General features: G+C 40.6%; 1 protein-coding gene across 4 annotated transcripts in view; it reads left to right on the top strand.

Annotated features, from left to right (window-relative positions):
* Osbpl3 (oxysterol binding protein like 3) overlaps positions 1-18913 on the top strand; it is a 179028-nt gene that overhangs the window by 80818 nt on the left and 79297 nt on the right. For all 4 annotated transcript variants that reach the window (XM_090332781.1, XM_090332779.1, XM_090332780.1 and 1 more), the window contains exons 3-5: positions 11814-11930; positions 12371-12424; positions 13188-13301. In XM_090332781.1, coding sequence (XP_090188907.1) covers positions 11814-11930; positions 12371-12424; positions 13188-13301 — 285 coding nt within the window. The remainder of the gene's footprint in view (positions 1-11813; positions 11931-12370; positions 12425-13187; positions 13302-18913) is intronic.

The raw sequence follows: 18913 nt of genomic DNA, 5'->3' as shown, positions 1-18913 counted from the left end.
AGTACATGCATTCACACACATGAAATGGAGGAAGGGAGATCAGTGATGGAAAAGGTGCATTTGTCAAGATATATCATACCTATATCCAGAAATGTCAGAATGAAACCCACCTGTAGAGCTAATGGATTTTAATAGAAATGTGAAAATAATTGTTTTCGTTGAAAACAAAAGAGAGGGTGGAGGCAGAGATTACCTGGAGTGATATGTCTACAAGATAAAGCATGTGATAGAATGCCAATAACCATCAGAAACTGGAGTGTCAAGGACTGAATCGTCTAGGGATGCTCAGACAGTGTGACCCTGCCAACACCTAGATTTGGGTGTTTTGATCTCCAGAACTGTTGGAGAACAAAATTCTGACATCACGAGCTAACTCCTTAAGGGTCATCACTTGGCTTTATGTCTTTGTATCTCTAATGCAGGTCCTGAGTGGGAGATCATTGAGTAGGACCTACCCTCCTAACAAGAAAGTGAGATGAGACCTGAGATGTACCATGCTCAGCAGTCACACCATTCCTTTTATGCCAGGTCCTTGTGCATGCTAGGCAAGCACTCTCCCACTGAGCCATGCTCCCAGCCCTGCTTCATTCCTTCTTTGGATAAGGTTCTTCTTGATCTTAACATGGCACTGGGTTCTCATTAGGAGAACCAACTGTACTATGAAAACAACCCTCTGCTGCTTTGGATCAAAGTTGTAGGACAGGTTCATGCTGCTGAACTTCGGCACCTTATATCTGTTGTGCTAAATCTGCTTGCATTTTATAGTGAATGTGTCCGCTGTGATTGACAATTTCAGTTTCACCCTGGAAGGGTGAGCTCATAGTGACAAAACATAGTTACCAGCTTTCCCTGCCCTATAAGGGACCAGGTTTCTCTGAAGAATCTAAATGTCCTGTGACAAAATGCAAATATATTTTATTGGATTTCAAAGTCTGCAGGTCTTTCCAGGACGTAGATATCAATGGGCAGGGTCTTGCAGTGGATCTTTTAATTAAAAGGTAATAAATACAAAACATTAAAATAGTTCTGAGAGATAATAAGAAACCAAACTGTCCCTACCTTCTCACCCACTGGTCCACCTCACTCATGAACATCTAAATTGGAGAGTGCTCATCCTTCAGTGGAGTGAGTTATCCAGATTTCTTTTTTTTTTTAATTGTAATTAGTAAAAGGGTTACATGATATTTGCCAGATAGAAGGTGCATTAATTCACATACATTGATACCCTTTCACATGTCTTGGTACCCATTTCCCTCCCCCCCACACCCCCCACCCGTCTTGGTTTTCCCCCCTTATCCAGATTTCTTATCACCAATCTAGCTGCCATTGTGAACCTCTTAGAGTGGGGTCATGAGAAGGGCACTAAAGAAAGAAAGCCCTCACAAAAGCAAATAATTTCACTTAGATGCCTCATCTCTAATAAGAAAGAATTGAGTAGATGATCTCCACATTCTCTTTCAGACTCTGAGTTTCAAAATAAATATACTATGACTGAGATGAAAAGAGGATGGGGAAACTAATCATTGTAGGAATCCTTGAAGTAGGAAAAAATGTCCAGAAGAGACCCTAGAGTTCCTTGACTAGATAGTGTTGTCCTGTCTCCTGTCATCATTATCTATCTCCCTGTCACACGTAGGCTTGTTGAGTCTGGGGAGATAGTTATACTGGGGACTGAAGGTGAGTCTTGGTGGGTGTCAGGTGAAAGGCTCTGTGAGTGATCTCCATACTCAGCCACAATGGGTCCCACTGATGAGTAGCCTATCATCTTGGACAAACTACCTTGGAACTCCGGTGTTTTTATCTGTACAAGGAGGATAGTTATACTCACACAATCACTTCAGACACATAAGAAGTAGTCTTAATTTCATTTCTATTGTCACTCTCATGGTAATGACAGAAAACTCACCTCCACCCTGGTAGGCTGCATAGTCAGAGCAGAATGGCATTCATGCCCTGGGGGGAGTGGAGAGGGCATCCAGCTTTAGTCGTATCTCCTGCTGCTAAGAGGCCTCTGCAGCATGGCACATACTGTGGTGAGAACATGCACAGGTTAATAGCTTTAAGACGCTTGATACCATTAGGAGAATATTTAGCAATCTTAATAATTTCTAAATATATCTAAGGAACTTAAAAAATACCAAAGTAATGGCTGCCATAAAAGCAGTGAGTCACCAACAGGGTAGAAACAGTCATTATATGTATAGATTTTTTTTTAACATTTTAATTATAAAGCCATTTTTTTTTTGCCAGTCCTGGGCTTGAGCTCAGGGCCTGAGCACTGTCCTTGGACTTTCTCAAGGCTAGAGCTCTACCACTTGAGCCTCAGCACCACTTCCCGCTTTTTTCTACATGTGGTACCGAGGAATTGAACCTGGGTCTTCATGCATGCTAGGCAAGCACTTTAACCACTAGGCCAAACTCCCAGCCCTTATAAAGCCATTTGTGATCACTATATTTACAATAAGCATTTATTTGGAAACCAAAGATGGGAAGGATCTCAGGTGAACTGAATAGCTGACAGCTTACATGTTTTGGGCCTTAAAAAAAAAAAAAGCAAAAACTAAACATAGAGCTCCCCTATGACCCAGCAATTTCACTACTTGGCATTTACCCAATCATCCAAAAACAAGGACATACTAAAGCCACTAGCACAATGATGTTCATTGCAGCACTATTTACCATAGAAAAGATATGGAACCAACCCAGATGCCCCTCAGTAAATGACTGGATCAAGAAGATGTGGTATTTATACACAATGGAATTCTATGCTGCCATCAGAAAGAATGACATTGCCCTATGTGTAAGGAAGTGGAAAGACTTGGGAAAAAACATATTAGGTGAAGTAAACCAGACCCAAAGAAACATAGGCTCAATAGTTTCCCTTATTTGTAATAATTAGTACAAACCTTGAACTATCCTAGCAGAGGATTACAATAGCGCAAAACCTAGATACATAAGTCCTAGATACATAAGGATGTGGCTAAAAGAAATGACTTCCAGGATATGGAAACAATAGCTTTGTTGTTCTTAATGTACTATGTTATTTCTCTTCTCTTTTGTTGCCCCTTGGTTATTCTCATATTGTTAAAGTATCTGACCTTGTTATCTGGTATATTGTATATATGTTTATTTGTTTATTTGAAATAGGAAAGGGAAGTGGGGAAACAAGATGAGGGGAGGTGCAGGGGAGAGGGAAATGGGGACAAAAACATAAGAAGGGGTATCATTGTGTGTGAAGTAATGCACCTACTATCTGGCGAATATAACTGTAACCTCTCTATCAATTACAAAAAAACCCTCTTTGTCTCTAACAACCACTGGTAATGAGTCATTTTCTTCCTCTTACTTCTGTTTAAAAGTATTTGGATCTATCTTTTCTCATTATCTAAGTAATTCAGGAATTGGGGGGTTTTTTGTTTGTTTTTTGGGTTTTTTTTTTTTGTTGTTGTTGTTGTTTTGGTGATTGGCCAAATTCTAAGATGGGAAGCAGTTGGGATCCTGCTTCACTTCTCAGCCTTGGTGTGAGTTGGGGAGTCACATCTCTGTGTGTGATGGGACTTGTTGGGGGAAGGGGCAATGCCCATTCACAGATGATGACTCTTGCTCCTCTGCTGTAGCTGTTAGAGTCAGAGTGAGTTCTCTATTGCTCAGACTCCTTTTTTTCCTAACTCTTTTCACATTAACCCTAAAGTCATGGATTGTGCATCAAAGTACTACACTGACACGGATGCTGCTCTTTGGTATGATATTAATTTCTAATAAAAGATTTAGATGACATTTCAGAACTCACTTCTGTCTTGGAGTCTCCATGCTCTGGTGATTCTTCTAGGTATCCATCCACCTCTGACACAATATTCCAGTTTTGGAGGAATTTGCTTTTGCAGAGCAGCCATATCATTTTTGTCTTTTGCATAGTACTAGTTATCAGATAATTAGACAGTCCATTATATATACAGAGCTGAAATCTGAGGCCTTATGGCTACCTTCCATTAGGTCTGGTTTTGTCCTTAGATTCTGAGTCAGGTTCCAGTCTGGTCTTCTAGAATTTGCCTGCTCTTCGAAGCAGCTGCAGCACTAGCAGAGTCAGAATCCCAGCCCCTTATAGAGCTCTGAACTGAAATGTGCATTGAGACAAGTTCTTTAGGTCCCAATGGATGTATGCACATGACAGTTTGTGGGCACTGGATTCCTCCTCATACACCATTAATATTTTCGTCTTTTTGTGCCACTGCTATCAAGCCACCTGATACTTAGAAAAAATCTTTGCTGCAAGGAAAAGAATTGCGTAAGGCAGAGACTGCAGTGGCTGAAATCTTAAGTATAGAACTGGTGTAAGATTTGTTAAAGTTGTCATTGTGTTAATTGGCAAATGTATATCCATAGTACAGTCATGAAAGGCAATACTGATGATCTTTATTCCTTTTTGGTAGGCTTTATGAAATTACAAATATCCTTGAAATTGTTAAAGAGTTTAAAGTAATCCGCATGTGATTTAATGCTCCTTGTGATTTTTAAAAACCTGATAAACTAATTAAATAACCACTCTGAGGCCAGGAGTGTAGCCTAGTGGTAGAGTTCTTGCCTAGCATGCACGAAGCCCTGGGTTCAGTTCCTTACTGTTACATACACAGAAAAGCCAGAAGTGGTGCTGTGGCTCAAGTAGTAGGATAGTAGTCTTGAGAGAGGTCAAAGATAGTGTCTAGGCCCTGAGTTCAAGCCTCAGGACTGGCAAAAAAAAAAATAACTCCTTAGACAGGCTAGGCAGAGGTGGCCATATACTTTTTCCAATACTTCTCAGCTACAGGATAAGTAAAATTCAAATCATGTTCTATTTCTGACATCACTGCAAAGGACAGCGACTGAGAATTCAGCATCTGAGAGGAGCCTGGAGATGTGCACTGTGCAAACAGCTGTGCTGGAGGAAAGTACTTGCAATTCATGTACTCAGCAATATGGAAATGAACTTGGCCAGCTCATGAGTATGAATAAATGCTTAGCCGCCCTTCTAACCACAAAGCAGCTTTCTATCTTTGGCATTTTTAGAAATTCAGTAAAACAGAATGAATTTAACACCAGATGACAGTGCCAGACTATCTTTGATGAAGCTCAGCAATAATTTCTTCTCTCAGCCTCTGTCATATTTCTCTCTCCATGGCGACCCTTCAGCCTGACAGCCATAAGATGACATTTGCCAGCCATGTTGGGCTAAGTCAGCATGGCCTTGATCTCTTCATGGCTCAAATCTATCAAGTACCAAGTCTCAGGATATTCAGCTCAAAGTTCAAGCTCCAATTCCAGATTACCTCCTTTAGTTGAGTTCTATGGGATGTACAATCTTCCCAGATCTAAGTTTCATTGTTTTCTATTGGGTAATTTTAATATATGAATCTTTTAGGGTTGATTAGGAGAGAGCCTTGTCTTCACCTTGTTTAGTTCTCTTGTAGCTCGAAGGCTGTCCTGAGCATATGCTCTCTGATATGCACACAGTTTTTCTTTACTTTCTCATTTGGTAGTAGTCTATCCTTCTAGTTGTCCTCCTGCTAGTTGGCCTCTTTCTTGTATCCTATTTGTCTACCCTGTTTATCTAGGGAACTTTCAAGTACTTAAAAGTACTTTATAATTGGCACATCAGTAATCTGTGTACGTGACTTTTTACTCAGGGCCAAATGTTTCTTGCCTTGAAAGTAGACCACCACTGACTTTATGTTCTACAGTAGTTGACTTCAATAGAAGTGTGAAATCAATAGATGGTTCAGTATTGGTTGAAAATGACAAAGCAGGGACTTCGAAAACAGACAAGTTCAATATTCAACCAGCTGAATTTACTTGAATAAAATATTAGAGCCCTCATAATTTTCAAAGTGATTTTGCATATAGTGTGTCATGGCCTGGTACTCTCTCATGCAGTGATATATAGGATCTATGTCTGGTTTATCTATAGTACTTAATTAACCCTTCATCCACTTAACCTACAACCCCTTATTTTGAATAATATTTTAGTGGTCATTCAACTCTCTTCAAATGAAATTCACTATGGATTTTTTTGTTGCCAGTCCTGGGCTTGAGCTCAGGGCCTGAGCACTGTCTGTGAACTTTCTCAAGGTTAGAGCTCTATCACTTGAGCCACAGCACCATTTCAGGCTTTTTTCTATGTATGTGGTACCAAGGAATCAAACCTGGATCTTCGCGCATGCTAGGCAAGCACTCTACCACTAGGCCAAACTCCCGGCCCTCACTATGGATTTTTACACACATTTTAAGTTGTATTTTTATTATCTTTATATAGTATCTTTTATCTTATATGTATCTTTTATTAGCTTTATATACTTGTACAAAAGAGTCACCATTCAACAAATAAGATAATGAATACAATGAATCTTAATCAGTGTCATGCATACTTTTTTTTAAACCAGATTTGGGGCTTAAACTCAGCATCTAGGCACTGTCCTTGAGCTTTCTCAAGGCTAGTGCTCTACCACTTGAGCCACAGCACCACTTCTGGCTTTTTTCCATGTATGTGGTACCAAGTCTTCGTGCATGCTAGGCAAGCACTCTACCACTAGATCAAACTCCTGACCAACCTAGCACAGCTTTTTTTTTTAATTTTTTATTGTAATTAATAAAAGGGTTACATGATATTTGCCAGATAGAAGGTGCATTAATTCACATACATTGATACCCTTTCACAAGTCTTGGTACCCATTACCCTCCCCCCACCTCCACCCCTCATCTTGTTTTCCCCCCTTCCCTATCAAATTTCAAATAACCGAATACAAATAAATTCAATATATCAGATAACAAAGTGAGATACTGTAACAATATGAGATACCCAAGGGACAGCAAAGGAGATGAGAGACAACATAGTACATTAAGGACAACAATCATTCATTATATGGCTTTTGTTTCAATATCCTGGAGGTCCTTTCAATTAGCTTCATACTATATGGCCTTATGTATCAAGATTTTGCTCTATTGCAGATCTCTGCTAGTAGAGCCCAAGGTTTCTACTGATTATGACGAATGAGGGAAACCATTGAGCCTAAGTTCCTTTGAGTCTGGCTTACTTCACTTAATATGATTTTTTCTAAGTCTTTCCATTTCCTAACAAATGGGGAGATCTCATTCTTTCTGACAGCAGCATAGAATTCCATTGTGTACAAATACCACAACTTGTTGATCCACTCATCAACTGAGGGACATCTAGGTTGGTTCCATATCTTTGCTATGGTGAATAGTGCTGCAATGAACATTGTTGTGCTAGTGGATTTAGTATGCCCTTGTTTCTGGATGGTTTGGTAAATGCCAAGTAGTGGAATTGCTGGGTCATAGGGGAGTTCTATGTTTAACCTTTTGAGGCACTGCCACACTGCTTTCCATAGTGGTTGAACGAGTTTGCACTCCCACCAACAGTGTAGTAGTGATCCCTCCTGGCCACATCCCCTCCAGCATCTGTTATTATTCGTTTTCCTGATCCTGGCCATTCTAACTGGAGTGAGGTGGAATCTTAGAGTTGTTTTGATTTGCATTTCTTTTATTACCAGAGATGTTGAGCATTTCTTCATGTGTCTATAGGCCATTTTTGTTTCTTCTTCAGCGAAGATTCTCTTTAAGTCTTTGGCCCATTTTTTAATGGATGGTTATTACTTTGGAGATTAGTTTTGGAGTGATTCAATTTTTTGAGTTGTTGATATATTTTAGATATGAGGCAGAAAGAACAGCGCTGGAGGAATTTCAATTCCAAACTTTAGACTCTATTACAGAGCTATAATTCTCAAAACAGCTTGGTACTGGCACAAGAACAGGCCTGAAGACCAATGGAATAGAACTGAGTACCCAGATATTAAACCACAGACATATGGCCACCTAATCTTTGACAAGGTAGCCAAAAAAATAGAATGGAAGAAAGACAGCCTCTTCAACAAGTTGTGCTGGCAGAACTGGTTAAGCACCTGCAGAAAACTAAAGTTGGATCCTTCTTTGTCACCTTTCACTAGAATTAACTCCAAATGGATCAAAGACCTGGAGGTAAAAACTGACACACTGAAAACTTTACAGGAAGGAATAGGAGATACACTAGGCCTCCTTGGCACAGGTCGAAACTTTCTTGATAAGGACCAAGAATCACAGCAAATCAGAGAAAGGCTGGATAAGTGGGACTGCATTAAACTGCGGAGCTTTTGTATGGCAAGGGACATAGCTAGTAAATTAATTAGGAAGCCTACAGAGTGGGAGAACATCTTCACCAACCAAACAACGGACAAAGGCCTAGCACAGCTTTTAAACATACCAACAGCATACTTTTCTGTAACAGAAAGGAAATGTCGAGGAATGTGGTTAATATTGGTATATATTTATTTTTAAATTTTTTATTGTAATTAATAGAAGGGTTACATTATATTTGCCAGATAGAATGTGCATTACTTCACAAATATTGATACCCCTTCTCATGTTTTTGTTCTCATTTGCCTCCCCCAACCCCTCCCCTCTTGATATATATTTCAAAGTTGGAAAGCCCAGATATGACTATATCAGAAGTATATAAAGTGTGATGTGAATATGAAAACAATACAGGTGTGTTGTTAACAAATCAGATAGCATGCCCTTTCATGATGTGAGTGTCTTAAAAGAGCATGGTGCTTTTTGAAGTCACAGCAAGAACAGTCTTCCCTTGGTTATTTAGTATTTGATTCCTAAGAATTCAAGGTGTACAAATCCCAAACTTATGTGAAAGAGAATCCATTTCTACTCTCAAGTGATTTCATCTTGCATTTATTTTTTTCTGTGCTGAAGATGGAAGCCAGGGCCTATGTATGCTAGGCAAGTTCTCTATAACTGAGCTACACTTGAACCCTTCATGTCCAACTGATTTGAAGTAGATTTTCTCTTCTCACCATTGGTTCCTGAGTTGCATAGCCTTAGAATGAATAGCCCAGGCCTATGAGAACCAACAAGCTTAGATAGCACTGCTGACCCTAGGATGGAGGCGGGGATGCTGAAGGGGAATATTTGGATAAGTAACCCAGAAAAGGCATTGGCTTCAGTGCTTTCTCTCCCAAGCAAGGAGCAAGAAGGCCTGTTCTTCCTTCCATTTTTTTTACCAGTTGTGAGGATTGACTTCAGGGCCTGAGCACTGTCCTTGGACTTTCTCCAAGCTAGCACTCTACCACTTGAGCCACAGCACAACTTCCAGCTTTTGTCTGTGTATGTGGTACCCGGGAATGAAACCCGGGTTTTTGTGCATGCTAGTCAAATACTCTTACCACTAGGCCAAGCCCCCAGCCCTCTTATTTATTTATTTATTTATTTATTTATTTATTTATTTATTTATTTATTTATTTAAGTCAGTTGTGGGGCTTGAACTCTGGGCCTGGGTGCTGGCCCTGAGCTCTTCAGCTCAAGGCTACTGCCCTACCTCTGGTACCTCTGGGCCTGGGTGTTGTCCCTGAGCTCCCAGTTTACTAGTGGTTAATTGGAGATAAGAGTCTTGTGGACTTTAGTGCCCAAGCTGGCTTTGAACCTCAATCCTCAGATCTCAGCCTCCTGAGCAGCTAGGATTACAGATGTGAGCCACTGCTGTTCTTTCTTTTTTATTATTAAAGCATTTATTAACGTTGATTTTTGCATCATATTTCAAATGTCATATTTAACAAACAAATATTTAAGAAGGGAATCTCTGTATACACTCACTGGCACTTAGTGTTCTTTCTTAAGTGCTGCAAATCTGACTTTTCTAGTCTGGCAACAGTTCCACAGTTCTGGACCCAAGTAGAAAATAAAACAAGAGAAACACAAGACATTTTGTAGAGGATAAAAATACCTAAAACTTTTTTGCCTTGTTTATATGAGGGCTCAATAAAGCCATTCTCATTTTCTATACCCAAGACTGGATCATTGGAAGGAATCTGCTAGGTCTCAGAAATTCAAGTACAATCTTGTTTTAACATAAATCTTTGGAACTGATTTCAAATTTAATTCTCATTTCCTTTAAAATGCCACTATGATCTCATCCAGTTCTGTAAAGTATGCAGTAATAGCTAACCCCCTTAGCATTTGTACCAAGCACAGTTAAAGGTATTGAGCAGATGGGCATGATTGCTTAGTATTAGCGGCTCTGCAAGTTGCCTTCTGCTTGACAGTCTTAAAACAAACAAATCTACAGGGTTTGATCCACTTAGAGAACTTTGGAGCCCTGGGTTTTTTTTCAATGGCAACACCATGCAAGAGCTGACTTTATGTCTAATTTGTAAACAGTCTTTTGACCCCCTGTTGCTGGATATACTTGAGTGCAGGGTGTCAAGTTATAATATTCTAAGCACATAAATCTTTTTCAGCTTTGTTTCAGAACTAAACTTAATCATTTGCCACCAGATGCCTCCTACTCAATAGATATTAGGTTAAGATTATGAAGACATCAGATTTCAACTAAGCTCAAAAGGCTGTTGTGTAGTAAAAGACAATCTGTGTTAAGTAAGGAGGAAGCATTGGAAAATAAGGAGACATATGGAATTCCTACAGGAGGAGAGAGTTTTAATTTGACAGTCTTAAAGACTCATTCACATTTAAACAGGTAAAATACTTTTAATGCTTTGAGAATAACTTTCTGAGACAAAATATATTTGAGCCAGGTGTGTGTGTATTTTCACATACTGAGAAGTGTGGCCTTCGGTCACTGAACAACATGTATTCTCCAGTTACTGTCTGGGCGTAACTGAGTGACTGAATAATTGGTGATGAAGGAAATCCCATTCAATGTTGCTATTTTGGGGGGAGAAAATTCTCCAGATAAAATCTGTCCTTTTTTTTTTTCTCTATTGAATAAATCCCTTTTCACAGCTCTAAATTGTGAGATGCTACTGAAGTGGTTTCAAAATTCTAGGGTATCTTCAACTCCAGACTGAAAGGGAATAAGAGATACATTCTGGATCTGTCAGGTCATTAGACAAAGTGTTCTGGTGCCATGTAGGAGACAGCTCTTGTTTTGAGAAGAGTGTGTACCGAATTGAGGACAACATAAAAATGAGCCATGGAGGACTTCACGCTTTTCATGCCCTCATGTAGCCCATACTGTATGTTTCTAGCCACCCAAGTCTAACTGCCTGGAAGCCCTGTGCCTGCCCTTCCCGTCCCTCCTGAAATATCTGCTTCTTCCTGGGTCACCTGTCTGGAGGCTTGACATTTGACTCAAAGTAGGAAATTAATATGAAGGGAGGAATGCATAGCCTTGGGGGGGGGAGTTAGGAAAATGCCTGTCACTAATCTATCTTATTAATGTTTCAAGATTTCTACTACTTAAAAACCTAGAATTTGAAGATAATTATTAACCACATCATTATTTCAGTAGATTTATCACAGTTGCTAGTTATTATCTAGCCTCATAATTTTAAAACCAGGCACACACACACACACACACACGCTTACACACACCCCTTCCATCCTGTTGTCTAGCTCTTTATGATATTCAGACTCAAGCCTAGTAAGTGAACAGTAGTTGTGTGGTGATGTGAAGGTGAATAAAAATAGATGCTGCTGTCAGATCCTTCCCTTCAGCTGTGCTCATCAAGGCTCAAGCACTAAAAGTGAGAGAAGCAGCCTCTTCGGAAACAGAGCTCAGCTTTCAAATTTGATCCCACTGAACTCCAGCATTGATTCTTTAAAGTCCAGGGACTACATGAGAATTAAATTTGAATTTCTTCTGCCCAGCAAACTCCACCAGTCTCTTTACCCTGGATGAATTTTTCTGACAGAATGAAGTATTTCTGAATGTTCTGCTGTGTTTTAAAAGACAGACATTTAGACTCTTTTTTTTGGAACAGGATAGCTGGGAAGTGGTGGAAGGACTGAGGGGAGAAATGAGTTATACCCAGGAGCCACCCGTGCAGAAAGGATTTCTGCTGAAAAAGAGGAAATGGCCCTTAAAAGGCTGGCACAAGGTAAGACCTTGACATTTGTTTCCCCTTTCTAGGCATTTGCTAAGTCTCAGCCCTTGATTCTTGGGTATTTATAGTATTAGTAGTGGTGGTGGTGTTTGAAATCAGGGTCTTGCCCTTACAAGGCAGGAACTCTACCACTTGAGCCAGGATCCCAGGCCTTTTTGCCTTCATTGCTTACAAACAGCTCTTCATATTTTGTAGACTGCCATCTTTCAAGATCTTTCGAGTTAGGCCTCATGCATAGCTGTGATTACAAGTGCATGCCTGGCTAATGGGTTGAGATAGCCTCTTGCTACCTCTAGCCCAGACTGGCCTCAAATTACTTTCTTGCTTACCTTCACTTTTCTGGTAGCTAAGATTGCAGGTGTATCTGGCCAGAAATGAACACCAAAGGAAGATTTGATGGATCGTGTTAATGAATTATATCTTGTTCCCCACAGAGGTTCTTCTACCTGGAGAAAGGAATCTTGAAATATGCCAAGAGCCAAACTGATGTAAGTGTTGTTGTTGGTTGTCCATGCTGTTGCCAACTCCAGGGGTGGATCGCATAGTCTAGGGCTACAATGCTCTGAGGATAATGGTTTCTACAGATGGGATACTGGTGTCTGCTCTGCACTGTCCTGGGTTGTGATTCTTGCTGGGCTCAACTCACCCTTCAGGCAGGGGTTCTGGTGTCTATCAATCCCTACTAGATGTCTATGATCTGTTCTGGCTTGAGTTGTGGTGGGTTACCTGGGTAGATCAAGGCTTGTAATAATAGCAGGAAAGCACAAGATGTGGCATACTCACTGCTACAGTGCCTGAGAGTCACAGTGACACAGGATTGGTGGAAAGGGTCCTACCTGAGGAGAATGTCTTAGGCAGGGAACACTAGCAGTCAGCTTGTGAGAGCTCTAAGTGATAGATAGGCCTGCCACATAGGATTCTTCTTTCTTCCTTTCTTCCCTTTCTCCTCACCAGCCTCTTGTCTAGTAGTACTCATCCTTTTAAGTCACTTCTTAATGGCTTTGGACATAGACACTAACTTTACTGAGTCAGCTTCTCCAAGTGAATATTACACACTATTTGGCTCCTCTGACTGTGAAACAAGAAGAGGCCTCCTTTCCTCCCAGAGTACATAAATCAGTGTGTGCCCTGCACTTTACTCAGCATTGGGGGCTAGGTGCTCTATCAGCCATGCTATTTGCTCTTCCTGTTAGTACATGTGGAGAGTCAGGGGGAGGAGCCCAGCAGTCCTTCACCACTGCCATTCCACAGATGGAGAGGGAGAAGCTGCATGGCTGCATTGACGTGGGGCTGTCTGTGATGTCTGTGAAGAAATCATCCAAGTGCATAGACCTTGACACAGAGGAGCACATCTACCATCTGAAGGTGAGGCATCCTCTGACACACACATTTGCATGTATTGTAATGCTGCTTTGGTTTTGCTTGAAAAGGCGAGTTTACTATGCTGTCCAGACTGATGTGGAACTCTTACACTGGTGATCCTCCCGAGTCCAGGTGTCCATTGCTCCTGTCTTGGTCGTCTCTGATTGTGCTGTTGATGGTGTCATTTGGCTATCTGGCGAGCATGTAGCAGACCAGCACCACTGAACCCCTAAGGGCAGTCTCTCACATACTAGGATGCACAGGACTGTCTGACACTGCTTGAAGGTTTCTCATCCTCCAGATAATGGCCCCTCACATCCAGTGACTGTGATGATAATCAATAACAAAAGCATCTCCATGTTCCCAGGTTTTGCTCAGGCAGTGATATCTGCAGTAAAGAACCAATTACCATAGTGTAAAATGTCTGAAGTAATTCTGTGGAACCCTGTCCTACATCTTTAGCAAATTTTATAGAGATTCTGTTAACATTCCAGTATTACAGTGAAATGTTTAGGATGTTTCCCCTGATGTGGGAAATCTGCATATAGTACCTGTCAAGGCTGTGCACCCTCTTGCTCTCTTCTGTGGATATAGTAGAGAAGAAGCATGAAACATGGCATCCAGAGTTTGTGTGCTTATATACTCCGTACTGAGTTAGCCCATCAGCATAGAATTAGTCCATGGAGTTAGTTCTTAGTATATGGAATGATTTTCTCACCCCCAAGAAATAGAGAGAGAAAATTATTACAACACTCATCTTGTAGGACTTGCATAAAGCTTAGTTAGCCCTCCCTAAGCTCAGTAAGTTTAGTTATTGCCTAGGACTATTCACTGGTAAGCTGGTATCTGAAAGTTAAGAATTAATTGGGGTGAAGGAAGGAAGGAAGGAAGGTAGGGAGGAAGCGAGGAGGATAGGAAGGAGAGAAGGAGGGTGTGTATGTGTATAGTATGCATGCTGGGCGCTGTCCTTTAGCTTTATCTCTCAAAGGCTGGCTCTATAGCTCCACTTCTGTGTGTGGTTAATTGTAAATGAGACTCTCATGGACTTTCCTTCCTTGGCTGGCTTCAATTTATGATTCTCAGATCTCAGCCTCCTTAGTAGCTAAGATTATCGTCATGAGCCACCAACACCCAGCCTAGCTTATCTGGGCAACTTATTTGGGATTTGGGGGATGGGGCTGAGGGTTAGGAAAATAAAATCATGAGAACATGAGCTCCAAATCAAAATATTCTCTCTATATACATATATATACATATGTGTACATATACACATATGTAAATATATATATGTATATATATATATAGGTTGGTTCCATATTTTTGCTATGGTGAATAATGCTGCAGTGAACATCGTTGTGCTAGTGGATTTAGTATGCCCTAGTTTCTGGATGGTTGGGTAAATGCCAAGTAGTGGAATTGCTGGGTCATAGGGGAGCTCTATGTTTAGCCTTTTGAGGCACTGCCACACTGCTTTCCACAGTGGTTGAACGAGTTTGCACTCCCACCAACAGTGTAGTAGTGATCCCTCCTGCCACATCCCCTCCAGCATCTGTTGTTATTCGTTTTCCTGATCCTGGCCATTCTAACTGGAGTGAGGTGGAATCTTAGAGTTGTTTTGATTTGCATTTCTTTTATGACCAGAGATGTTGAGCATTTCTTCATGTGTCTATAGGCCATTTTTGTTTCTTCTTCAGAGAAGAATCTCTTTAAGTCTTTGGCCCATTTTTTATTTTTATTTATTTTTTTTAATTCTTTTTTTATTGTAATTAGTAAAAGGGTTACATGATATTTGCCGGATAGAAGGTGCATTAATTCACATACATTGATACCCTTTCACATGTCTTGGTACCCGTTTCCCTCCCCCCCACACCCCTCACCCATCTTGGTTTTCCCCCCTTCCCTATCAAATTTCAAATATCCAAATACAAATATATTCAATATATCAGATAACAAAGTGAGATGCTCCATTTTTTAATGGGATGGTTGTTACTTTGATTAGTTTTGGAGTGATTCAATTTTTTGAGCTGTTGATATATCAACAAGTTGTGGTATTTGTACACAATGGAATTCTATGCTGCTGTCAGAAAAAATGACATCACCCCATTTGTTAGGAAATGGAAAGACTTAGAAAAAATCATATTAAGTGAAGTAAGCCAGACTCAAAGGAACTTAGGCTCAATGGTTTCCCTCATTTGTCATAATCAGTAGAAACCTTGGGCTCTACTAGCAGAGATCTGCAATAGAGCAAAACCTTGATACATAAGGCCATCTAGTATGAAGCTAATTGAAAAGACCTCCAGGATATAGAAACAAAAGCCATATAATGAATGATTGTTGTCCTTAATGTACTATGTTATCTCTCATCTCTTTTACTGTCCCTTGGTTATCTCATATTGTTACAGTATCTCACTTTGTTATCTGATATATTGGATTTATTTGTATTTGGTTATTTGAAATTGGATAGAGAAGGGGGGGAAACCAAGACGGGGGGGGGGGGAGGGGAGGGTAATGGGGACCAAGACATGTGAAAGGGTATCAATATATGTGAATTAATGCACCTTCTATCTGGCAAATATCATGTAACCCTTTTATTAATTACAATAAAAAATATAAATATATATAACTGTCCTCTCAGTAGTGTATGCACAGTGGAGTGAAATACAGTCTCACATGTGTATGTGATTAGTTAACTGGGTCAGGGAGTTGAACGTGCACCATCTTCTGGTCCAGCCCTGAACCTCTAGCTTAGTTCATTATGTAAGGCAGAGTTTCAAGCAGGGCAAGGTAGCACCCACCTGCAAGCCCAGGACTTGGGAAGTTGAAGCAGGATGATCCCACATTTAAGGTGAGCTTGGACTACATAGTAGCAAGACCTTGTTCAAAAGAACAAGAGTAAGAAAGGAAAGGAGAGAATAGAATCAGGTTTTTGAGCATACTGAGGCTTGAACTCAAGGCCTTCTATTAGGCACACTTGAACCACACTCATAGCCCTTTTTTTGCTTACTAGTTTTTGAATAGTGTTTTTGCCCAGAGCCATCCTTGGCTGGTGATCTTCCTCCTTTTGCCTCCCTGTAGCTGGGATTACAGATGTGAACTACCACAGTTCTACTTATTGGTTGAAATGGAGTCTCAGTGGCTTTTTTTTCGTTGGCTATCCTTGAACCTCCATCTTCTCAGTCTCTACCTCTTGAGTAGCTGGGGAAAGAAAATTAAGGTTTCTTAGCTTGGCATTGGTGACATTGTAAGATATATAATTCTTTGTTGTGTGCCTGTCCCAAGCATTGTTCGATGTTTAGTGGCATTCCTGTCCCTTCTGGATGCCAGTACTGCCCTTTTCTAGTGTAACAACCAAAAACGTTTCCAGTTATTTCCCAGTACACTCCTCTTCCCAAATCCCAAGTATCATCTCAGATCTCAGCCTCCTGTGTAGCTGGGATTACAGGTCCAGTGACTGTTGTTCCTAATGTACTATGTTATTTTTCTTCTCCTTTATTGCCCTTTGATTAATCTCATATTGTCACTGTATCTGACTTTGTTACATGGTATATTATATACATATTTGTTTATTTGAAATAGGAAAGGGAAGGGGGCAAACAAAATGATTGTGAGGGGGTGGGGGGAGGGAAATAGGGAAAAAATAAGAAGGGGTATCAATGTGTGAGAAGTAATGCACTTACTATCTGGTGAATGTAACTGTAACCCCTCTATACATTACCTTGATAATAAAAAATAAAATGAAAAAGAATAGAATGATCGTGTGCAGTAAAGGATAAGCAGAAACAAGGTAAACTAACCCCATTTTGCTGCGTGAAACCCCATTTCAGTGCTCAGTCTGCCCTAGGGTAGAGTAGTTTAGGTAATGGATCCATGGTGTGCCTCCATTGCGTGTTTGTTATGAGCTTAGACATGGACAGGAAATTACATGTTATTCTTTTTTTGTGTGTAGGTCATGGGTCTTGAAATCGGCCTGGGCACTGTCCCTGAGTTCTTCAGCTCAAGGCTACCACCCTATCCCTGGTCCTGGATACTATCCCTGAGCTCTTCAGCTCAAGGCTACCACCCTACTCTTGAGCCAAGCCGCACTTCCCGTTTTCTAGAGGTTAATAGGAGTAAGAGACCCAGGTCCTGTTGTGCCCAGGCTGGCTTTGAACCTTGATACTCACTCAGATCTCAGCCTCCTCAGTAGCTAGGTTTACAGGTGTGAGCTACCGCGCCCGGCCTTACATGTTATTCTTTACACACTATCCTAGTTATCATAGTGCAGATAATTATTAATTCCTATTTTTTAAAGTTAAAGTTCTAAGATATATTAAATACTGGTATATGATGAACAGTTTAGTATTTCTTCATGTGACTCACTTTTAATTCTGGCTTTTTTTTTGCTTATTCTCAACTTCATCAGTGACTACAACAGAACTGTTCTTAGCTGAGGCTCTAGTTAATAGCATTAGAGCCAGACCCTCTTTCATACTCTCTGTGTCTGTCTGTCTCTGTCTGTAGTCTATTTGTGTGTGTGTGTGTGTGTGTGTGTGTGTGTGTGTGTGTGTGTGTGTGTGTGTGTCTCCTATGAGACAAGAGCTGGCAATGTAGCTTAGGATGTTCTCTGATTTGCTGTGTAGTCCAGGCTGGTCTTGCATTTTTAGTTTCTCTGCCTCGGCCTTCCAAAAGCCAGGAAAGCAGATATATACTACCACACTCAGATACATTCTTTCATTATAGAGATAAGTGGTCTAAGTAGGAGACAGATAACTGACTGTCCACCCAGTTTCTACTTCAGAGACAGTTGTTTAACAAGGTGAGTTTAGTTATCTCCTTTTACCAATGAAAAGTGAGTCAAGATAAGTGCTCTGGGCACTGATTGTCAAGGGTTGCAAGTAGATCAGTACAAGGATGACACAAGATTCTAGTAAATATCAGGGAAATGACATGCTTTTCAGATACTTGGCAATACAGAAAGATAAATAGACCTGTGTCTGTGTGTCTGAGTCTTCCTGTAAATGTCATATTCAATAGATCCTAGAAGGGTCTTCAGCCTTCCAGGAACTTCTAATCCATACAGAAGCCTCCCTCATATTTTCTCACCAGTGATGCTGCTGGGCTTGAGGGCATTGCCCTATTCTTAGCTGGAGCCAGAGGTAAGGTTCCTGCTGACCTAGCTCGAGGTTCCCATTTGGGAAATCAACCTCCTAGGCCTCCTTTTGGTTGTTCTGAATTATAGCTTCAGCTGACTGCTGGTGGCTCAACTCTGCGTTTCTCAGGAGACTGAGATCTGAAGATTACGGTTTGAAAGCCAGTCTAGGCAAACAAATCTGAGAAACTTATCTCTAACCATAAAAAAGCTGGAAGTGGAGATGTAGCTCAAGTGGCAGAGCACCAGCCTTGAGAAGGAGCCAAACAAGAGTGCAAGCTCTGAGTTCAAGGCTCAGTACCAGTGCGCGTGCACACACACACACACACACACACACACACACACATACACCAAATAAATTGCAGTTTCATGAGTCGCTGTGTTCTAGGTTAGAGGTTTGTATTGCTTTTTCACTTTGAAAATACTGACTTGTAAGAAATATCTATGGTACAGAAGTACTTGCTAGATTCTTTTCAGTATTCTATAA

The sequence above is a fragment of the Megascapheus bottae genome, chromosome 5 (assembly GCF_031878675.1).
Source record: "Megascapheus bottae isolate mThoBot1 chromosome 5, mThoBot2.hap1, whole genome shotgun sequence".
Taxonomy (NCBI): Eukaryota; Metazoa; Chordata; class Mammalia; order Rodentia; family Geomyidae; genus Megascapheus; species Megascapheus bottae.
Note: the sequence above shows the minus strand (reverse complement) of the source record. Positions and strands in the feature narration are given on the sequence as shown.